This window comes from Catharus ustulatus, chromosome 2 (assembly GCF_009819885.2).
Source record: "Catharus ustulatus isolate bCatUst1 chromosome 2, bCatUst1.pri.v2, whole genome shotgun sequence".
In the NCBI taxonomy this organism is placed as follows: domain Eukaryota; kingdom Metazoa; phylum Chordata; class Aves; order Passeriformes; family Turdidae; genus Catharus; species Catharus ustulatus.
In genome coordinates, this window is record NC_046222.1 from 81811427 (window position 1) to 81830838 (window position 19412).

Below are 19412 nucleotides of genomic sequence, written 5' to 3' on the forward strand. Positions count from 1 at the left end.
AATACCAGTGCACTCGTAGCCTTATGTAAGCAATTTGTTTGCTCTTGAATATAAAAGAAATGTAATGTTAGAACTAGGGGAGAAAAATCATCTGCTGTAAATATTCTCCTACAGCAAATTTTTTCTCAATCAGGAAGTTAAATTGAGTTCTTTTTGCTTTGTAAGGTTAGTTACTGTTTAAAGAAAGTCTCCAGAAACCTCAAGCAGTTGGAAAATGAAAAGGCATAAAACCCACAGAGGTTAATTTCACTTGAATTTCCTTGAGATAAATCACAACTTTCACTAATTGATGCCATGGCAGAATATCTTTAAAGAAAGAAAAAAGAAAAGAAAAAAGCCTTTGCAGTAAAAAAGATAAAGATTTCACAGAAATCTTTTTGTTTCCTTAATGACTTCACGAACAAAGAAAGACAGACAGAAATAGGATGCAGGAAAAGGCTGGCATTGATATTTGTAATGAATGTAAGTATCTGTACCTAAAGAACCCCCAAAGAATCTTTCTCTCAAAAAGTATAGTCCATTTACATGCATTCTAATATTCTCTTACCATCAGCCTTATTAGGACTGGGAAATCCGATGATTTGCAATAAATTTAGGTACACCAAGTCTGCATAGGTTATAAATACATGCACATCTTCACAGCAAATGATAGATCATGGTAAAGACTGTAGAATTTACATATCTAAACCCTTGGAGCTCTTAGGAAAGCAATGCCCCCATAAGAAGAACAAGGCTATGATGGGGAACTGCCAGTAGGGTTTGGGTGTTGTTAGGCAATGATAGATGAAGTCAGGATGTCACCCTGAGCAGTATTGTATATAAATTGTATATAAAATCAGGCATGTATCGCTGTCCAGAGCTCTGTGCAGCTGAGGTTTTTTTTTTTCTCAGCTAACAGTGAGTCTGCTTCAAGTGTATCAGGTGCACCATAGTATGGCTTCAGGTCTCAAAGTCTGCTGAAAAGGAAAGCTGTGCAGAATATATGATAATAAAATGAAATTATCTTTCTGTCTCTTTGGTCTTACAGCTCATGAATGTATTTTTGGTTTTAGGAATTAGAAAACAAACCATTTCTAGCTTTGCATCGTGTACTAGAGTCAGACATTGCTCTTGCTTAAATTACAGAGGAAAAGAAAATGCAAGGGAACTTATCAGGCTGGGAATGAGCATAGAATATCCACTCCAACATAATAAGAAATTTTGTCTGTAAAAATTGCCTCTAGGTATGTGTGCGTATATTTTGTTAAAAGCAATTATTACATCAGTCACACTGCAATATTATCTTGATTCACTGACTTACAGTGACAACTTGTTATCACTTTGGAAATAGACCAGTTCCCATGTTGAATTGCATTATGACTCTAGTTTGCCTATGTCAAAATAGAGTGAGAATGGCAACTTGCAGTTGGCAAAGTACTGTGAGAGATAACAAGACATTATTTTTAATCTGCAACGTTTTCCTACCTTTCAGTAATGGACCCTAGCAATTCTGCCCTTCCACTTTGTGACTGAGTTATCTTATCATGGCCAAAATATTTTAAAACAATTCAGGCTTCATTTTCAGACTTTTACTATCTATCTCACATCCTAAGGTTACAAAAAATGTTTTAAAATGAAAGCCAGCTAAAGTGTGATCCATGGACTGGAAACCATTTAAGCCTATAGAGAGCATGTGATGGCTTGCAATAGCAATCTTCTCTCCATCTTTTCAGTATCTCAGTGTGCCTTAGATCTTATTCTTTTCAAGTACCTCCTAAAAGTGAACAGGCTTCCTGAGACCCTCTGATTAAAAAATTAAATCTGTATAAAAACTTGCTGCCAACAAAAGACATACCCAGGACATATACTGTCATATGAATGAATCATCACTTAAAATTAGTAAAAATTATTTCCAGCATTAGCACTGCTCATGACACCCTATTTTGGCAGCAAAAGAAAATCACAAGATATATATTTTAAAATACTGCACAGCTCTGTCTAATATAGATTCTCTCTCCCACCCTAGTACTTGAATGCTTTCCAGAAGCACATTAAGCAACATGACTAATGTCTGTCTCATCTTCATTCTTTTACTTGAAGCTGAAAAATTACATTATTTTTCAAAAACTACCTGCAAGTTGATGAAATATCATCTATGCAATGAACATAAAATTTTTACTTTACTGTGAAGACCATGACAAAATTCAACCTTTGAAGAAGCACATACTGTTTCTACTGATGTAAGTGAACCAGTGCTCAGTTATGCCAGGATGCAGTTTCTGCACATAAGCATTGCAAAACAGACTACCTTCTTGATATATGGGAGATTTGCAAACTAAAACAGCAAGCAATCCTTTACAGCAGCATTCATTGTGCTGGATGGGAGCTGATTGGGAAATTAGCACAATGTGTGAGATCTCTTTCTATCTGGAACCAAAAAGATATCCAATTTTGTAGTTGCTGTTCATTTATTATTCTGATCCTGCATGAGGTTACTGATGCAGATAGCTCTCTTAACTAACTGTCTTTTGTGTCAAAGTGTACACAAGACTAACACTCCAACTTTTTAATGGAATAATCTACCTTTAGCAGTAGCTCTCAAAGACTAGAGACCTGTAAGAAGATTAAAAATTGAATAAATATTCTGCTGTTTACAGGACATTAGCTTTCCTACAGTATCAATATGTATGGCGTCACATTTGGGACTAGCATGAAATTTAAGCTTGTACCGTGTTTGTACCTCAGTATAAATAAAGTTGTGACCAGCACGGATCGCATTGTGCTGGATGCTGTACTAACAGAGAACAAATATATACCCCTCCCTGAAAAGTTTGGTTGGCTTCCAACGAGCTGACTGGGAGACTGCTAAATAATACACCCACGCAAAGAAAGAGCAAGCTAATAATCTCAGACAAGAGGAGCTGTCAGCAAACTCAGTTAAGCTTTGCTGTGACTGACATGTGCAGTGGCATGATCCTTTAAGATAAAGAGTAGGATTCCCAGTAGCTATGGATTGTGAAGAGCCAGCATGTGAGTTGTTTATGGCAGCCTCCCAGCATCTATAGGCTTATGGGAAAGAAGTTGGGGGGCCTGCATTCACTGTTTTTGTGACTGTCTTTCCCTGTTGTCTTTCAATTGCACAGGTGGGAAAACCTGGCTCCAGCCTAAGAACAAATTTATATTTGAGCCTCAAGTTCTTTGCCATCTTTTTGCTTCCTGGATTGTGTGACTAGAGAATTAGATGTATTCAGCAATGCAGTCAGGGTGCATTATTTCTAGAAGAAGAAATGCTGAATGTACAAAATACTAATCATGGTGATTTAGATGTCAAAGACACCACTAGATCAGGGCTAGCAGTGAAAACCGGCTTTGTTTCACTTTTCTCTTAAACAGAAGCCTATATGTTGTGGACATTAAATTATAATATTTGGCAACAAAGAATGTATTGTGGATGCTTTTTTTTTTTTGCTTTTTTTTCCTCTTTTTTTCTGCTTTTTTTTTTATTTTGGCAAAAGCATATCCTTTTCAAAGTGTGATTTATTCCTTATGAAGAGCTGTAGTTTTAATGACAGTTTAGACACTGATATATTTATTAGACTATATTTTGCCTTTAATAAATGCTTTGATGTAGGAAGTATGTTCTCAGTGTTCTGTGCATATATTTTCATAATAACCCCTTATCAGTTACCTGGGAGATCAAAGGCTGCAGCTCTGTACAACTTCTGTCAAAAATAAGAGATTCTTTTCTTACTGAGTTTTTGCAGACTGGCCCACAGTGTTCAGTGGATTCTGCTTTCACCTGATCACAGTTGCGAGCCCTCAAATTTAGTATAGATTTTCTCTTACTTAGTCTTAATTTCTGTCCTGTCTCTAGCACTGCAGTGGTTCTGCATTTTTATAAGTCACTGTAGCCATAGAAGGACCCTGTGTTAAGAGTATTCACATCTTAATATTAGCCAAGAGTGTGAGAAGTCAGCACATCCTTGCAGTTAGCACGCACAGATGTGTCTATGGGCAATGACCACAAATTAAGAATATGGTATCCCACACTTGGTGTGTGATAACTCCTGCCTCACTGCAAATCATATAGTTGCAGCAAATACACTTTTTGTCAAAGGTTTTGCCATCTCTGCCTTGCTGTCTGTAATGCCTCATTTACAAGCCACAGCAGTTATAGGACTCTTTTTCAAAGGTGGTTTAAGAATTTGACAGCAAGCGCTGTAAAAAGATGAGATCTTCTGAAAGGCTGGAGATACTATGCCTGCTTCGGTCAGCTGGGTTTAAAGAACTGTTGTACATGCTGAGAATTTTTGGGAAATCCTAAGTATCATATTGCAATTTAAAATCTGAACAGAAGAGATGATTACATTATTTCTGCTTCATACCATAGGCTCAGTTTCAAGTAAGAATAATTTCCACAAGCCAAAATTTAGAAATATTTTATGGTTTAGTCTTCAGTAAATAAAAGGCACCAAAGCAGTTGTCTGAAATCCTTTCAAGAAAACCTTAATGCTTGCATTTCCAAGATAAACAACTAGAATAGACTGGAATAAGTAGGATGGTTGTGACATGACTGGTGGAGGGTTGTAGTACTGTTTTTCAGTAGAGTAAAAAAATCACCGAAAATGCTAACCTATTTTACCATTACGTAGACATGTGACACTTTTAAGAAGGATCCTTCTCATTTCCACTCAAGTCTCTTTCAAGTTCTCTTCAAGAATATATGCAAATAAATATTCAGATTTATTTTCATGGTTTGCTTCTACATTGTAAGGACTCGATTAAAGTGGAATCTAAATTCTAAGATCATAAATTTTTCAGCTAAATCATCATAATAGTGATTTTACAATTAGCTTAGAAGATTTAGTATAATGGCTGTGGAGGGACAGGGATTGGTATGTTCAAATAGTATACGAGGAAGTGGAACTTTCCTTTTAAATGGGTCTTTCTGCTCAGTGTTGTAGGTTCTACATCTTGATAGGGAATTCAGTTTATACTGTATTTTTCTTTATTTATAAATAAAGCTACAGTAAATTCACGAATACAAGCCGCACGGAGTATAAGTCGCATATCCGGTGTGTTGGCAACATTGATGTCTTTGTCAATAAATAAGCCGCACCCGGAATATTAGCCGCGCTTTAGTTCACTGCGAACTTTCACAAAGTCGTCATTTAGTAACACAATCGCGGGATCGCCGGGGCTTACTGGCTTACTGCCGACCTCGGAAACATTGTTTCCAAGTGAAAAAAGACACACCCTTTATTTACAAGCCGAAAAAGACAGGAACAATAGTGTGGTCATTTTGCGAGCATTCCCAATGGATCCGCGTTGCCTTTAAACAGCCGCTCAGCCACGCGGGCAGGCAGCTGAGCTCCGAGCGGAGCCACATCTCCGTGCTGGCACAGGAGCGGCCGCTCTGGCCCTCACAGCCCCGCGGGGGGAGCGGCCGTTGTAGCCCTCACAGCCCCGCGGGGTGAGCGGCCGTTGTAGCCCTCGCAGCCCCGCAGGGCGAGCGGCCGTTTTAGCCCTCTCCCTGCGAGCTGAGTGGCCGTTCTACCCCTCTCCCTGCGGGCTGAGCGGCTCCCCCAGCCCTCTCCCTGCGAGCCGATCGCCCGCTTCATCCCTCTCCCTGCGGGGAGAGAGGCTCCCCCAGCCCTCTCCCTGCGAGCCCAGCCAGCCCCGTAGCCGCACAAGACTGAAAACACTTTAAAAAGTACAGAGAAATATCACACACTTTTATTGAACTGCCGAGGTAACTCACCCCAATAACAACCCCGCCCCTCAGTAACGCTGCCATCCACAGGCAGGCAATAAGCTGTTCTCTGATTGGTTCATCGTCGGAACAACGGGAAACCATGGATTACAAACTGTTTCGGCTCGGGACTGGACTGGTATGATACTAGGTAAGGGCAGATATCACATTTTTGTTCATAGATTAGCCGCACCTAAATATTAGCCACACTTCCGGGTTTCCACCAAAATTTTTGTCTAATTACTGCGGCTTGTATTCGTGAAATTACTGTATTTCCTATTCAAATGATGAATTTCACTAGTGAAGTGAAGCTGTGGTAAAAACCTATTAAGACAAATTATGATGATTTAGGAATGCAATAAGAAGACCCTTCATACCTTACAATTATGGTCCTTAATACCTGCTTGCTTTCCCCACAGAGTTTTTCCGAGAACTCCTGGAGAATGCAGAACGATCCTTAAATGACATGTTTGTGCGGACTTACGGCATGCTGTACATGCAGAACTCCGAGGTGTTCCAGGACCTCTTTGCTGAGCTGAAGCGCTACTACACAGGAGGCAACGTGAACTTAGAGGAAATGCTGAACGACTTCTGGGCTCGGCTGCTGGAGCGGATGTTCCAGCTTATAAACCCCCAGTACCATTTCAGTGAGGACTACCTGGAGTGTGTGAGCAAGTACACAGACCAGCTGAAGCCGTTTGGAGATGTGCCCAGGAAGCTGAAGGTTCAAGTGACCAGAGCTTTCATTGCTGCACGCACCTTTGTTCAGGGGCTGACAGTAGGCAGAGAGGTTGCAAACAGAGTATCCAAGGTAATGTAATTATTTTTAATATTTTTAGCTTGAATTTGTTCTCAACTTTCCAGGCAATTGAAATCTGCCTATGTTCTTTCTTTTGTGTTTTTTTTTTTTTCAGTATAAGGAGGTGTGTTTGTTTGGTTTTTATGTCTACCAATCTAGCCAGCCTAAGTTCATAAATAGGGGCAACAGTTGTTTTCAATTCCTTCTCGGATATTAAGGCAATACTGACTGGAAAGCATTTCTCTGTGCTTAGGACACAGTGAAATACCAATATACATCAATGTTATAGCATGGTCCTGATTGTCATTTGTAATTCAAAACTGTCTACATATATAAAAGATCAGGATTAGATCAGAATTTAAATGTTTTGAGCAAATTTATTCTGCTGCTCATTGGGAAAGTACAGCCCTCACAGCATTCATTCATCATGCAGCTGGGTGATGGATTTTTTTTTAGAAATGTCTACTCAGGTTTCTGATGAGAAAACAGACAAACAGTGACACCTCTGGAGCTTGAGCTTTCCCAAAGGATGGTTTGGTTCACATTTGTTTTAGTTTTAATTATTTATCTGTGCAAATATTTATGACAATTATAATCCTTGTGGGCTTCACATCATTAAAGAAAAAAACATACACAAAAATAACCCATCTGGGTGTCACAAATGTGTCTGAATGACTTTCTCTCATACAGTATTTCAAAACCAAGTGGGTTTTTCTGAATTGGTGTTCCAGCTAGATACTTGCTCTGTGATCTCGTTATTTCACAGTCCTCGTAGTGTATTTGGAATTTGAATTCTGAAATACTCTCATGAGATCCACTGTGAAATGCTCAAATACTCACTTCTGAACAATAAGTACATGAGTGATTTGGATGCTTGGCCCATCCAATACTTTCTCACATTTACAAGCCTAAGCCACATCTCTGCCTCAAGAGGACTGTCTAATTTGCTTTACTTAAATCACAGTCAGAAGGTGAGGTGGAGCAGATATATAGCACAGTAGACTCAAGCACTCAATGAGATGGGGCTTTTAAACTTTTTCTTAACCTCTATTATGTGATATTTTGCAATTACATGTTGAGAAGCCGTGGAGCCAGACATGTAGTCAGGAAGAGAGAGCCTGATTTTATGTATAGGAGACTGCATGGGAGAAAAAGGTAATTTTGCACTTAAAATTCAGTGGATGAGTCAGCTAGAACAAAAGGCTCTTCCTCCAAGTGCCTTCCTGAGCTTCAGGAAGCTTCAGGTTGCTTTTCTTTGATTTCTGACACTGTGTGTTCTTGTAGTTTTTCTGAATGGTGGCAGGGTATCGTTGTGAAATCCTGGGCTTCCCCATCTAGCTGGGGGCAGATGCAGCTTTTTAGCCTGCAAGCATGCAGAATGCATATATCTGCAGCCCTGGATTTCCTCTGAAGAGCAATGATGTCCCTATGGGTCAGGTTTTAAGTGAAAGTACAGAGCTCTGATGTCACTGTTGTCAGCAGGCATTAGGTCTTGCTGGATCAGACTGTACAGAGTAAGCTATGTAATTCATGTAATAGATGCGTAATTTGTGAATCCCTCACAGATTAAGGTTTGGATTGTCTGCTGAGATGTCATGTCCCCATGTATGTATATGACTGTACAGAATGTGCAGGTGTCTCCTCTCTCACATATCCTGGAAATGTTTTCCTCTCAGCCTCTGGGCTTTGGATACATAAGCCCTTTCAAGGAAAGGGTTTATAACAAGATCACTAAATGATCCTATGATCCTATAAGGAGAGCTGGTAGGTCTGCAATCATACAGTGGGTCTTTTCATAGTGTCACTTGAAGATGATAACAGCAGCTTAATAGTGTTTCTGTTGTTTTTTGGGGTTTTTTTTCTTTCAACATGAAAGAAACACTTGAAATCATCGTTAAAAGGTTTCAGTGAGTGGTGCAAGACACAACAGCGTCTTCATAGACACATAGTGATACTTTATTAGACTTCATGATCTGGACTGGATTACTTGTCCTCAGAGGAGAGCCTGTGGGACTGGGGCTTCTTCATTCTGGAGAAGAGGCTACTTCAGGGGCAATTAGCAGTTGCTCCTGGTGGCTCTAGGGAGGTCATTCAAGAAATGCAGCAGAGCTCTTCATAGTGGGGCATGGTTGGGTTTTTTGATGGGCATGAGTTGAAGCATTTTTTCTTGTCCTATCATGGCAGGCCCTCAAAAATTCCATCCCCATATTTCTTATAAATGCCTTTAAGTACTAGAAGGTTGCTAATAAGATCTTGCTGGACCTTCTCTTCTCCCGGCTGAACAATCCCAAATCCCTCATGTCTTCATAAGAGAGATGCTCCAGCCCTCTGACCATTTTTGTGGTTGTCTTCTGGGCCCAGTATAACAGGTCCACATCTTTCCTGTGATGCTGAGAATTCCAGAGCTGAATTTATTGATCGAAGTGGGGTCTTCTGAGAGCAGAGTACAGGTGACCTGCTGATCATATTTCATTAGGATCATTTTCTTGTGATCCTATTAAAAAATTACAGCAATTTCACCACCATAAGGCACACCGGACTATAAGGCGCACACCCCAGGAGTCGGTAAATTTTGCAACTTTGTAGATCACATAAGGTGCACCGGACTATAAGGCACACTTCTTTTTTTGCAGTGAGGCTCCGCCCCCAGCTCCCCCCCCGTGCGGTTGCTGGCCGAGGCCTCGCCTCAACCCGGCAGCCATTGGCCCCTGGGCCCACCTGTACCCGGCGGGGCTGGGCTATGCCTGCCGCCGCTCCGTGCAGCGTCCCCGGGGCCAGGGCATGCTCGCCGCCGCTCCGTGCAGTGTCCCAAGGGCTGGGCTATGACCACTGCTGCTCTGTGCAGCGTCCCCGGGGCCCCGCTGTTCCGGGAGTTCCCTGGCGCTCCAGGTGACCCAATGCCGGCAGGCTCGCCCCGCGCCGCCGCTGCCCCAATGCCGGCGGCTTTGCCCCCCACCCGGGCTGTGCTGCTGCCCTTTCCCTCTCCCGCACAGCCGCTGCCCCGATGCCGTCGGGCTTGCCCTGGCCCGGTGCTGGCCTGATGCCGCCGCAGGATGGGCTCTGCTCGGCTGGGGACTGTTGTGGCTCGCACTTACGGGGTTCAGGGGAAAATTTTAGTCAAAATGGTGTGCCTTATAGTCGTGAAATTACTGTAATAAAATCAACATTTTTGCTTATATGTAGAATATGCTTTGATGGCATGACTCTCTTCATTATTAAAATCTCGGTGGCTGTATTCATATCCACAACATATGCAAAACAATTGCTGGCCTCAGGGACTTTGTGTTACATGCAGCCTGGTGAAGCAGATATGAAGAACCCCAAGTGGCACCAAATATTCCAGATTAATAACTGTCCTGTGGAAAGGCTGTGATTATTCTGAGAAAGAATTTTTTGTTTTCATACCACAACTGTGGACTTGTATGCTGGTTATCTACAAATGACAAATCATTTTCTTTAAATGTAATTTTAAGAGAGTACAACCATTTCTTAGCGTCAGCACATAACTGTAGACAAAAATGAGGGAGGTAAACATCTTTTGTTGCTATTTTGAAAGTCATCCAAATTCAGTACAGATTTCTTTCTCATTGTACTCTAATATTGAGAGATTCTGTGATAAGGATGCCACATCTGGGTAAGTCAAGAGAAACTAATAAAGAAAGAAAATGAAAGGAAGAACTATTACAGTTCTTCTATAAAATCCTTTGTCCATTCTCTGCACTGGCTGGGAACAGAGGGGAATCTTCTACCTGCAACATCACAAGCTAAAAGATTTTTTTGCTTTCTGTTTGTGGACCCATTGTTTCACTGAACCACCATTGACAGAAAAATGTTGAGCCTACACCTTAAACACCATGAGAAAGAGCATGACTAATGCAAAAGTTGGAAAACAACATTTCTTTCAGGCCTTCACTCTCTCATTGTCTTCTGGACCATTTCTGTAGAGGAGTTGGGGGGTCACACACAAAGGATTTGTTGCCTCTCTAATGTCAAGGACATATCCTTTCTAAAGATTTTCCCTTAGAGAGGCTGTAATGTCTGAAAACAATGCAGTTGGTGTATTCCTTGCAAAGGAGCTACACTTCCTTTTTTTTTTATGCAGTGTGCACTCAAGCACAATCAAAGTAGGCAACACATATTGCAAACATTTTCCTCTTACAATAGAATTTTGCAGTTTAGCAATTTGCTTGTCAGTGAGATCATAATTTAATAAATCACACTTATATAAATGGGGAGAGAGGGTGGTTAGAGCATCTTATTTTTGTAATTTTTTCTAATGTTATATTTCAGTTGCAAGCAGACATAGTTGCTTCCATCTGCCTGACGTTTTATTACACTGTTTTAGTTGAACAGTATTTTCATGATCTCTAGGTCTAATTACAATTTTTAATCTTCAGAGATTTTAAAATCTTTTTATTTCTCCTTCTAATGCATTAAATTTGTCAGTGGTATGTTGCTATGCTGCTTAAATCACCACTCAGTGCAGTATATTTCCACTAGCCTGAATGGACCAACTTGCTAAATTCTATATATTTTCTAGAAAGTTGTATAGGCATATGAGCAAATAGTAATTATTTCTTAACGTGAGAAAATTAATTTAAATGAATTTATTCATTAATATAGAAGAATTCCTAAAATATCTCAAATTGAAAGGGCCCTGTAAAGATCATCGAATCCAACTCCCTGCTGCTTTCAAGACTAACTAAAAATAAACCATATGACTAAAAGCTTTATCCAGATGCTCCTTGAACTCTGACAAGCTTGGTTCCATGACCTCTTTCCTGGGGAGACTGTTCCAGTTACCAGCCACCCTCTCAGTGAAGAACCTTTTCCTGATGTCCGATCTGAACTTGCCCTGATGCAGCTTCAATATATAATATTCAATATACAACATCAAAACTGCCATTTTGGATATGTCAAAGGTCTGTTTGGTTGATTTTACCTCAGTAGCAGTAGTTTAAAGGTCAGTATAGGAGCAGAGCTTCTTAATGTGTAGGAGCAGTGTGCTTTCTCTAGCTAGGTAGTAGATGTTTATGGACATTTTGAACTACAGTTTCAGAAATAATTAGTTAAATTTTCTACTACCTGTTTTTTCAGTACTTAGTTAGGTTCTAAAAATCTGGCTTTTCTGTTTTGATACCCTTTGGTAAAAAAAAAAATACAAATACAGTTCTGCCCTTCCCTGTTCCTTTGTAAAAATATAGCATATTAACATGCTGTTGTTCTTAAATTTACTTGTTATCAACATTTTTCCTAGATAAAATAAATAGATAAGCTAAACAAAAGCAAAAAAAAAACCCACCCAAGCCTTCCTAACAAGCTGTGGTTTAGTATCTAATGTTAAGCTGGAGAAGCTGCTGAAAATGTTTCTGAAGTTGCTCTTAGCTGTGATTACCAATAATGTGATAGAAAAGACATATGCATACTTTTAATGTTCATCTTTTACTATGTCTGAGCTCTGGACACTGTGAGAAAATAATGCTAAGTTATTCTCGCTAAACAAAGCATTCTCAGTTATTGTAATAATCTCTTTGAACTGTCACTGAGTGGCAGAATGTACAATCAGAAAAACACATGGGGAATTAAAATTTTTGAACAGGAGGGTCCAGGATTTCCAGGAGCATGTGATTACTGAAATACTTTTCCCAAATATATTAAAAGTTGAATTACAAAAATTATAAAGCTAATTGTAATGGGATTTCTTTTTTTCATTAAATAGGAAGAATTCTGAACCCAACATGGCATGGCATGTGTAAAACAGAACCAGCTCCCAAGGAAAGACTGAGTGAAGCTAAGGGTATTTCAATATTGCCAAAAATATTGTACTAGTTGGGAAGGGCAATACTCTACCATGGGTGTTATCCCATCAGGTCAACATTCCAACCAAAAGAAATATTTCATGGAAATATTTTCTTTCCATACACTTATAATGGAAAGTGTATTATAGAGAACAGGAAAGAGAAAACAAAAACAAAACCAGAAACAAACAAACAACATAAACAAACAAAAAATCCCCACATTTTTTTCTGTTTCATGAGCACAGCCATTACCCCAGTGCTGCCCAAGCTCTGACTCCATCCCAGGCAGAAAGCTACACTTGCATTGCCTCTTGCATTAAACCTGCCTCACTAGGAACAGCGAGATCAGATTCAGAACACTTTTATTTATGGAGATCTAGGGGTTTATTTATTTGCTAGTTTTACTTTTCTCTAAGTTTAGCAGTTTTGTGTGGGGGGGTTGTCTGAATTTGAGCACTTTCTTCCCGTTGTGTACTGGGATAAGGACAAGAATTGTTCTGAGCTTGGCTTTGACTTTCACACTTGAAAATTCATGCTACCAGCAACCAAAGTAGTTTTTATACCAGGAGTAAAGTGAAGCTTAGCTCAGGGGCATCATTAAGAGCAGTTAGTGATTTTGTTAGTGGCATAAACATCAAAGATTTGTGGCCTAGCCACTAAGAACTTATTTCATTAATGCATTTAAATATTAATTATCATTTATTACAAAATAAAAAGAGGTTGTTACAATACTTTTCTCATTGTATGGCATAGGCTATATATCTCCTTCTTTTTAAACCAATTAAAACCATTCATCCCCTGAATATTATTAAATTATGTTAATATCAGACTTCTTATTAGGAACCTGGTGATATATGAGCAAAGTGAAATAAATTCAGTAATACAATTATAAGGTTAAACCTAAGATTAGTAGTGAAAAGCAGTCTCTAGTAATTGCTTGTGATTACTTCTACTTGCAGAATGCCAGGCCACTGCTTTTCTAATATGGTGAATCAATATTCTTACAAACTCTGCTTTTCATGGTTTATAAATAAACATTCAACATTTTGTGAGAGGCATAAATAAAGGCCAATATTGAATGACACAGTGATTCAGAATGTAATGATTGCAGGGGGGAGGGAATATGACATGGTGATAAGTCAGGTAATTAAAAGCCAAAACAAATTGTACTTTAAGCCTGGAAAATGTGATTTGTAGGGTATGACAGATAAAGAGCTATGTGCCCTGTATATTTTAGCTTCATTAGCTGAAGAGATTTGGCTTGTTAAAGCCACAGAGGTAAACGAAATTTTAAAAGACTATGGTTTTCAGCAAACTTTAATCCTCAGTTCAAACTGCTGTCTTAGGAACAGCCCAGCTGAACAAGAATAGCTTTTATGATGACATCTCTGTCTGTTGTTTTGAGGTTTTTTTTCAGTCATTAGCTCTTTGAGTTTTCATTGAGTTAACATATATTTACAAGAACTGGATCACACTGTGACACGAATGGAGCTACATTCTTTTTTCCTCTTCCTCTCCCTTGATGTTCCTCACGTGGTGAGTCCAAGGATTATCCAGCCAGGGAAGTTTCAGAGCTTTGTGTCTGTGTCACAAAAGCAGAGGTGAATTGTATCCACACTTGAGATCTTTTTGGGAAGTGTACTTGGAATTGAGGTTCTTCAGCTGTGCTGAATATCATTCCTCCTTTTTTTTTGGAAAGAAAAGGCACATAAACTGATCTAGTTAATTGCACACATTTCATGGGGAAATAAAACAGATGCCTTCCAGATATCCCAGACATACTGCAGGTGCACTGATCTATTTTCCACTTTGTGTGCACTGGAATCATCAGATGTTACAGAAGAGCAGTTCAGGAGAAAAGGCCTAAAATGAAACAGCAGCTTCAACAAAAGGAAAAAGGCAGTAAGAGGTCTGCAAAAGCTCTGCTGTATCTCCTACCTGTGAGAATTGTCAGATATAATCCAGCCTGGCCTCTCCATTTCATAGGTGTTTAAATATCATTCAGCTACCTTGGTATTGAACATAATAACCCAAGTTTAACTGAGTCATGTTGCTCAGTAAGACAGTCAGTCTTGCTGAGTGTCCCTCTAGCTAGGTTTGCTGTTTGGGTTTATTCCTACTGTGTGCCACATCACATCTCAGAATGTGAAGCAGTCCTGTCTTTTTGAATTTTTTGTATCATTCATAAACAGAGATCTTCTGATTGCAGTTCTTTTGCTCAGTTTCTGTTTGAGATTTTGCTCAATGCCTACTGCATAGCAAATACAATTTAGTTCAGCTTTCATTAAACTTCTAACTATAAATTAAGAACTCTAATGAGAGTATTTTAGTTTAACAACATTATTAAACACTGTCATGACCCATTAGAAAATTAATTCTTTTAATCCAGGTATTTTGCAGGATTGCTGAAATGCACACTTTACACACAACCTTCAAAATTCTCACATTGGATGTGTTTATCACCTACAAAAGATGTTGATATGGTATCTGAAGAAAATATACTAAGAAAAAAATTAAAACTTTGTCAGAGGCATTGCTAGTAAAAAAAGGATGCATCCTAATGCATATCATGATATATGGTCAAGTCATGATAAAAATAATGATGAAGAAACAAAATTCATCTAGGAGCTTGCTGACCCCACTATATTTAGAAGTTCTGTAATTAATCTTACAGCAGGCTTTACATTTTTGCTGTTTTAGCACAGGAGAGTGAAAGAAAATTCAGAGGAATCAAATGGAAATAAGAAGGAGATTAAAAACTCTGAAGGTTAAGCAATGAAAGGAGATCTAGATCATCTTACAACCTGCTGAATTTTTAGAATGACTCTTTTTACGGACTGTCTTAATTCTGTTTCAAAGACAGCCTATGGAAGCACTGTTTTTCAATCATGATTTGAGAAAAGCAATTAATTTTACTTCTCATGTGAGCCAGACGCAGTAAACAAATTCTAATAGGTTATTTGGCCTTTAGTTTTCTATGGCAAAACTTAGCAAGAAACTATCTGATTTACCTAACATGCATCAGGAATACTAACTGCAATTTAAATTCATATCTGCTTAAGTGTTGCAGTCAACAAAGTCATCAGCAAAATAGTGAAGAAGTCAAATTTCTTTGAGACTTTCAGATAATTAAGTCTGAAATCAACAATGTGGACCTAAGCTCGATTCTCAGTTATTCAGGAGTCAATTACAATTGGCTTAAGTCTTGCATCTCAAAATATAACTCAGACAAAAAAAAAAAAAAAAAAAAAAAAAAAAAAAAAAAAAAAGATGGTGTGAACATAGGAATACAAAATGAACAACTTAATTGTCAGGAAAATAATTCTGGTCATCTGTAAAATTTTGAACTTATGCACATACTCCAACATACTCCAATGTCTGCTTCTTATGGGAGATTTTATGACACAAACTTGCTGAGTGTTTTCCATAATATTTTCTGGAAAAGATAAAACGTCATTTTCCTTCAGTCCACATGTTTAAGAAAATCATTGCTCTTGCTTCTTCTCTTTTTCCTCCTTCTCCTTTTGTTTTATTTTTAAGCCCTTAAGAAGAATTTAATTCTCTAGTAAAAATTAAAATTAGTAGATCAAACTGAGGGGGAAAAGAGCTTTGAATAAGATGAGAGGATTTAGCTGATCTCACATGAACACCTCTCACCTTTAAGTGGCCAAGAGCAGAAAACAAGAATATAGAGTGAGGATTTTAATGCAAGACATGCCTGCTTGTCCTTCATAATGCTTTGGCATCCTTTGCCTACTGGTGTAAAAGATTTTGCAGTCGCCCAACACGTCAGGGCAGTTTTAGCCTGCAAACAACTTTCTAATCCTTGAAAAAGTTTTTTACTTTAAAAACTGACAGTGATGTTTTGATATTCTGGACTGTCCAAATACTGTGCAAGTCTGACTTCTGGTCCTTGAATTTAGAAGGTTTAGCAATTTTGCATAAATACACAAGTGAAGAAATTGTTGGATTTCTTCAGGAAGTACATACGGACTTTCCACTTAACCCCCACTTATGTGATCTTTAGTGTCAATCAGCAACAGAATTGCATCCACACTTGCCTGTTGTGTTCTTCATCCCACAGTTCTTTCATTCATGTTCATGTGTTGGCATTATCTGTGGATCCAGAAGCGAGTGTGTATCAGGCAATCTCTGGCAAGCTGACAAAGCTAGTGCACTCTAATTCACATTTCCTGAGTAAGCTCTCTGCATACTTAGTTCTTATGCAGAACCATCAGCAGCTCTCTCCACAGAGAAGACACTAATCTAATTGTCCTATTTCAAATTGAGGTTTTATGCATCTAATTGGTAGAGAGAAGCCTGAGCAGCCAAAGATATTATCTGAATTTCACAAAAGTAGCCTTTAGTGTTTAAGTACCAGAAAGTGAGAAATGACAAATGTGTTCTTCTTCCCTCCAGCAATTTGCTGATTCAGGAGCATCACCACTCTCTGTTGATGTTATGGAACACCAAGTCAGGTGTTAATGTACCCTGTTTTTCAGACGTCCCCAAAAAAGTGAATACATGTGGATCTAAGTGCCCAGTCGTCTTTGTCTGGGGAATGCAATAATTGACCTGCTTTGGTCTGTGGCACCCCAGCTGCATTAATTCACACCAGCTCAAGCCTAGGAGCCATGGAAACACATATGGAAAAGCTGCTCAGCTCAATGGCCATCTTCTTTTAGGTCCAAGGTCTTCTATGGGAATTAGATTGGATTTGGCCATAATGCCTTTTATACCTGCCTATTTCCTAGTCAGTGAAAGGACTGTTAGACTGTTAGACTATTTATTAGTCTGGTTTCTTCAGGCTAAATCTATATTTTGTTGTTGCTGGCTTTACCTGATTATATTAACATTAGAGTGTCATTCAATCCACTGTTTATTCGAAATAGCTATTTAATTTTGTGTGCTACTGAGGAAAGGATAGCATGAATCGGGAAAAAATCACTTTTACTCCAAACTGAGTGTTGGTTTTGAATTTGCTCTGACATTTTCTTTGAATAAGTAGTGGCTGATCAACATCTAAAACAATGATAGAGCATGCCAAATGGAAATTAATGCAATTCAGTTTTTCACCTTAATTGGAGCTAAAATTGTGGGTGAAGAATGATTGCAGATTTATTTATATCCTGCAGTCTCCAAAGCTCCAGAGGAAACTGGCTACCAGTCTCTACCACTATGCAAATGCTTTTTCTTCCATATAGTTACAAAAATATACCAAAAAATATTACAAATACACAATAATAATTTGTACAATAAATTTTATTCAAAATAAGAAAAGAGGCAGAGGACTAGGGACCCAAACAGTGAAATACTAATACCAAAATGGCTCAACTGTCTTAGTGTTATCCTGACCCCAAAGAAAGCATCCAATGGCCATATTATATTTTCAGTTTGATTTCCTAAAACTGCTTTTGAAAGAAATGTCTTCTGCGCTTAGACTAGTACTGAAGAACTGTGAACATGCATATATTCCTAGAATGCATATTTTTATATGCAAAAGTCTATTCTCTATTTAAGATTCAGTGTGTGCCTCCTGCTCTTCCTTCTACTTTCACTCCTTTTGACTGAATCAGTAAAAAGTACCTTAGCCATTGACTTCAATGTGAACTTGATTAGGGTCTGATTGTTCAGATTTATAGAAAATCAGGTAGAAAACAAAGATTTTAAGGCAAAGGTCTCTACAGGGAGATTGAAGAACTTGCTGGTGGAAACATTGCTGAGGAAATGTGGGTAGAATAAGAGATTTTCAGTCAAGAAATGACCATTTAAAGGCCTAAGAACAGCACTACATGCAAACATAGATAAAATGTTTATAAACTATTGGTATGTAGTATAATTTGCATAAAGTCATCATGAGTGGAATTTCACACATGTGATATTTTAGTTTAACATACCATAGAAGTTTAATACATTTCTGAAGCTTATAGCCTTACCTGCCACAAGGACCATGCCCCAAACAGGGGGAGCACAGTGTTCACAGTTAGTAAGGGCAATTCCTGCGGTTGCCAGTGAACTGAATATGGGCTGGCAGTGTGCCCAGGTGGCCAAGAAGGCCAATGGCATCCTTGCAATATTGCCTGTATCAGCAGGACCAGGGCAGTGATTGTGCCTCTGTACTTGGCAGTGCTGAGGCCACACCTTGGGTACTGTGTCCAGTTTGGGAGCCTCACTACAAAGAAGACACTGAGGTGCTGGAGCAAGTCCAGAGAAGGGCAATGAAGCTGGGGAGGGTCTGGAGCAAAGTCCTGTGAGGAGCAGCTGAGGGAGTTGGGGTTGTTTAGACTGGAGAAAAGGAGGTTCAGGGGAGACCTGATCGCTCTGCAACCACCTGAAAAGAGAGAGTAGCCAGGTGGGAATCAGTCTCTTTTCAAGTGAGAAGCAATGGGATGAGAGGAAATGTCCTTAAGTTGCACAAGAGAAAGTTTAGATTGGATATTAGGAAAAAGCTTCTTGATGGAGAGGGTTGTCAAGTATTGAGAAAGGCTGCTTAGGGAAGTGGTTCAGACACCACACGTAGATGTGGCATTCAGGCACATGGTTTACTGGTGGATTTGGCAGTGTTAATTTAATGTTTGGAGTAAAATATATCAAAGATCTTTTCCAACCTTAACAAGTCTATGATTCTATCATTACACACACACACACACACACACACAAAAGAAATTAATAAGCCTTGACAGATATATTGTATTAATAATGCTGATGTTGTGAGGTAGAACTTACGCAGTGGGTTATGTAAAGCAGTAAGTTTTGCTTGCTGCCAACTAAGATATGACATGGAAGAGATTGTCACTTAGCAGAAGAAAGAAACACGTTAACTAGATGTATTGGAATATTTTATTTTCACTATCAAAAGTATTTTCCTGGTGACTGTGTATTGGTCCTTAGTGGGAGGAGTAAGTACCTGCCAAGGGAATGTTAGATTTTTACAGAGTTGTTGAGCTTGCTGCCTAATCAAGTGATAATCCATTTCAGCACTTCTTTCTCTTGTCTGGTCTTCACATTCCTTTATATGCACACACACACACATACACGTACAGATTCCCAGGTGTCATGTTGGGAGCTAAAGTAGTGGGAGAAC

At 39.0% G+C, this 19412-nt stretch overlaps 1 protein-coding gene across 1 annotated transcript in view; it reads left to right on the top strand.

The window, feature by feature from the left end:
- Positions 1 to 19412, top strand: part of GPC6 (glypican 6) — a 753126-nt gene that overhangs the window by 403184 nt on the left and 330530 nt on the right. Inside the window, exon 3 of the mRNA XM_042778993.1 lies at positions 6151 to 6542. Within this exon, the coding sequence (XP_042634927.1) occupies positions 6151 to 6542 (392 nt within the window). The remainder of the gene's footprint in view (positions 1 to 6150; positions 6543 to 19412) is intronic.